The sequence below is a fragment of the Myotis davidii genome, unplaced genomic scaffold, assembly GCF_000327345.1.
Source record: "Myotis davidii unplaced genomic scaffold, ASM32734v1 scaffold444, whole genome shotgun sequence".
In the NCBI taxonomy this organism is placed as follows: domain Eukaryota; kingdom Metazoa; phylum Chordata; class Mammalia; order Chiroptera; family Vespertilionidae; genus Myotis; species Myotis davidii.
In genome coordinates, this window is record NW_006294767.1 from 593,222 (window position 1) to 596,907 (window position 3,686).

At 53.2% G+C, this 3,686-nt stretch overlaps 1 protein-coding gene across 1 annotated transcript in view; it reads right to left on the reverse strand.

Annotated features, from left to right (window-relative positions):
- The window catches only part of GAS6 (growth arrest specific 6), a gene marked incomplete at its 5' end in the record, with an annotated part of 47,626 nt that continues 43,940 nt past the window's right edge, over positions 1 to 3,686 (reverse strand). The window contains 2 exons of the mRNA XM_006769313.2: positions 1 to 562; positions 1,612 to 1,840. Coding sequence (XP_006769376.1) covers positions 408 to 562; positions 1,612 to 1,840 — 384 coding nt within the window. The remainder of the gene's footprint in view (positions 563 to 1,611; positions 1,841 to 3,686) is intronic.

Sequence of the window (3,686 nt, forward strand, 5' to 3'; positions counted from 1 at the left end):
TTAAAAAGGTTTCTGTAAATAGTTTATTTCCCCATACTTTTAGGTCAGAAAGAAGCGTTTGGTAATAAAAATAACAGAGAATTATGTTCCTGGGTCCCCTCGGGCCTGCGTGGGCCCCCTGCCTCCACCCTCAGGCCGGCTCCTTGGAGCCCAGCTTCACGCAGGGTGCTCTGGGGGTCGGGGTGTGCTTCTGGGTCATTACATTAGTCTTCTCAACTATTTACACATATATTACAAGGTAAAGAAGGTCTCAAAAGAAACTCGGCTCGCGAGGAGGATTCAGTGTTTCGGGGAGCTGCTCGCGGGGCGGGGCGGGCTGGGGCGACTGCCGCCTTCCCTTCTGGCTTGTTGTGAAAAGAAAGCGTGAGGAGTGCTCTGTGGCCGCTCCTCCTGCAGCAGCGGTCACTCTAGAGGCTGGCCGGCTTGACCGGGGGACAGGAGTGCGACGTGATGTCGCTGTGCTTGTAGGCGGCCTCGTCCAGGTCCAGCGCCTTCTGGTTGACCTCTAGCGTCATGCAGCCGCGGTAGAAGGCCGTGACTGGCGCTGAGGTCACCGGCACATCTGGGTCAGCGGGGAAAGAACAAAAACCATCTTAGGAGGCTGGGCTCCCCACCCTGGCGTCCCCACTGCAGCGCCCACTGGCACCGTGGGGCCTTTCTCTCAAGGGCACTGATTCCTTTGACTCCAGAACATCACCGTCCCTTGTATGTGCCCACAGGCAAGCACTGACCATCTGCCAGCCAGGCTCTGGCAAGAAACCCTCCTTTGCCCCACAAGGAAGTGCACACAGATAGTCAAGTCAGTTAAATAAATATTATCTTCTTGGCCCGAATGAATCATTCATGCTGCAGGGCCGCGGGCCCTCTCTCACCCTCTTCAAAGCTTTGTTTATGAAAGCTAAATGGGAATTTGTGTCTGGTAGCCAAGACCGAAATCCTGCTATCCCCAGCAAGTGAAGACCTGCGGGGCCACGGGAGCACGTGGAGACTGGCTTACACATCATCAGCACCTGGCCCTCGTCTGCCTTTTTACCACTTTGCCCTGATCACTCGGCTCACGGCAGGCCCCATGGGCAAGGACACTCTCCATCTGATCAGAAACAGGTCCAGCCCGGCCTGTAGGAGGCAGCTGTGCACTGCCTTCCCCCCTCGGCCCCCCTGCCTGACTCAGGAGGGGCTGGTGATTACTCGGCTCACTGCTGCAGCAGCTGGGCACAGGCCTCAGGGGAAAGCCGGCCTGGGGCACTGGGCACCTGGCTCCAGCCTGCTCTAAGTCAGCTGGGCCTTCCCATGGGCCTTGGCTGGGTCACTGCCTGACACATGCCCAGCTGTTTGCTTCTGGAGGATGCAGGGGAGGGGGGGCAGGTTCAGGTTGACGCTTGTTTCCAGGGACATGGTCTCAATCTCAACCGATAAGCTGCTAGGCTGGTGTTGACGAACATGAATGCTCACAATGCCAGCCAATAAACCTACCTGTGTTCTCTCTTGCTCTAAAACAAAAGTGCATCTCAGTGCAGAAACTCGTAGGCTCAGTTTGGGGCAAGCGAGTCGGGGGTGGTCAGAACAGCCAGGGCCCCCACCTCTGAGTCTGCAGCCCACAGGGAGCCCTACCTGGCAGTCCCCCGATGAAGGTGAGCAAAGGGTCCTGCAGGCGCCTCCCGAGGACGGCCAACCTCTCCTGCAGCTCCACGGGGCTCACTTCAGTCTGACCTTTGGTGCCGTCAACAGCCAGGGTGGCCCCTTCCTTCGTCACGGAGATGGTCACCACATGCTCTTGGCTGTCACAGACCTTGATCTCCATCAGGGCGAGGGTGACATTCTCCACAGCCAAGATGACCAGCTGCAGGGCAGAAGCACACCTGAGCACCCAGGGGTGGCGGGTGGGTGCAGCCCGGCAACCACCCGGTGTGCCCTGTCCTGGGCTGGAGGCCTGCTGCCCTTCCCCATGCCCTGTGCCCTCCGTGGGGGGCAGGGGTCTCCTGCGGCTGGGAGGCATCACAGGAAGCCACCGGCAAAGAACAGCAAGGGTGGGCAGCAAACATGAACAACCCAGCAGGCAGCGGGGCTCTATAGTCTGGGGTGCTCATGGCAGGCAGGACATGCCTCTGACAACACTGACAACACAGAACAGAAACACACTCTATGACACGGGTCAGAAACACACTCTATAACATGGGTCAGAAACACACTCTATGATGCGGGTCAGAAACACTCTATAACACAGAACAGAAACTATAACACAGAACAGAAACACACTCTATACCACAGGTCAGAAACACACTCTATAACGCAGGTCAGAAACACACTCTATGACGCAGGTCAGAAACACACTCTATAACGCAGGTCAGAAACACACTCTATGACGCAGGTCAGAAACACACTCTATAACGCAGGTCAGAAACACACTCTATGACGCAGGTCAGAAACACACTCTATAACGCAGGTCAGAAACACACTCTATGACGCAGGTCAGAAACACACTCTATAACATGGGTCAGAAACACACTCTATGATGCGGGTCAGAAACACTCTATAACACAGAACAGAAACTATAACACAGAACAGAAACACATTCTATGATGCGGGTCAGAAACACACTCTATAACATGGGTCAGAAACACACTCTATGATGCGGGTCAGAAACACTCTATAACACAGAACAGAAACTATAACACAGAACAGAAACACACTCTATAACACAGGTCAGAAACACACTCTATAACGCAGGTCAGAAACACACTCTATAACACAGGTCAGAAACACACTCTATAACGCAGGTCAGAAACACACTCTATAACATGGGTCAGAAACACACTCTATAACGCAGGTCAGAAACACACTCTATGACGCAGGTCAGAAACACACTCTATAACGCAGGTCAGAAACAGGTAATAAGTGAAGTGATCGATATAAACTTGGCAAAAGAGCCTAACAGACTCGCCCTGTATCACAAACTAACCTGCAGACCACGGCCAGGTCAACACACCCCTCTCCGAAGACCCTATTGAGGAAACGTCTAAAATCTGTATCCTTGGTGCTGCCCACACACTCTATAACACGGGTCGGAAACACACTCTGACAGAAGAAACCCTGGATAGCACAGGCAGTCTTGCCCTCTCCACCCCGCCTGGGTGGTCACCACAGCTGTTTATTGCAAAAACTGGGGACTGGTGTGAAAGTGTGCCTGCGCCATGGTGGTGGTGAGTGCGTCTGGGCCTAAACCGAACTGGTCAGTGCCGAGTCCTGGCCAGCAGAAGAGCCTGACTGCCTTTGAAGACAGGCTGACTTGAACCTGTACCCCTGAGGGTCAGCAACGTCCCCTGCTTTGGACAGATACGAGGGAATAAAACCTACTTCCAGGGCCTCTCAGCTGTTCTCTAAGAAAACAGTCAGCTCCAAGACCAGAGATAGTTGGCTTAGCATTAGTGGACAGTAGGGAGTGGTGGGGTCTGTGTTGAAGTGGATAGGGCAGGCTGTGTGGAGGGGCAGCTGTACTCAGAGCTCTGTTATAGTGTGTTCCTGACCCATGGTATAGAGCAGTGATGGCGAACCTATGACACGCGTGTCAGAGGTGACACGCGAACTCATTTTTTTGGTTGATTTTTCTTTGTTAAATGGCATTTAAATATATAAAATAAATATCAAAAATAGAAGTCTTTGTTTTACTATGGTTGCAAATATCAAAA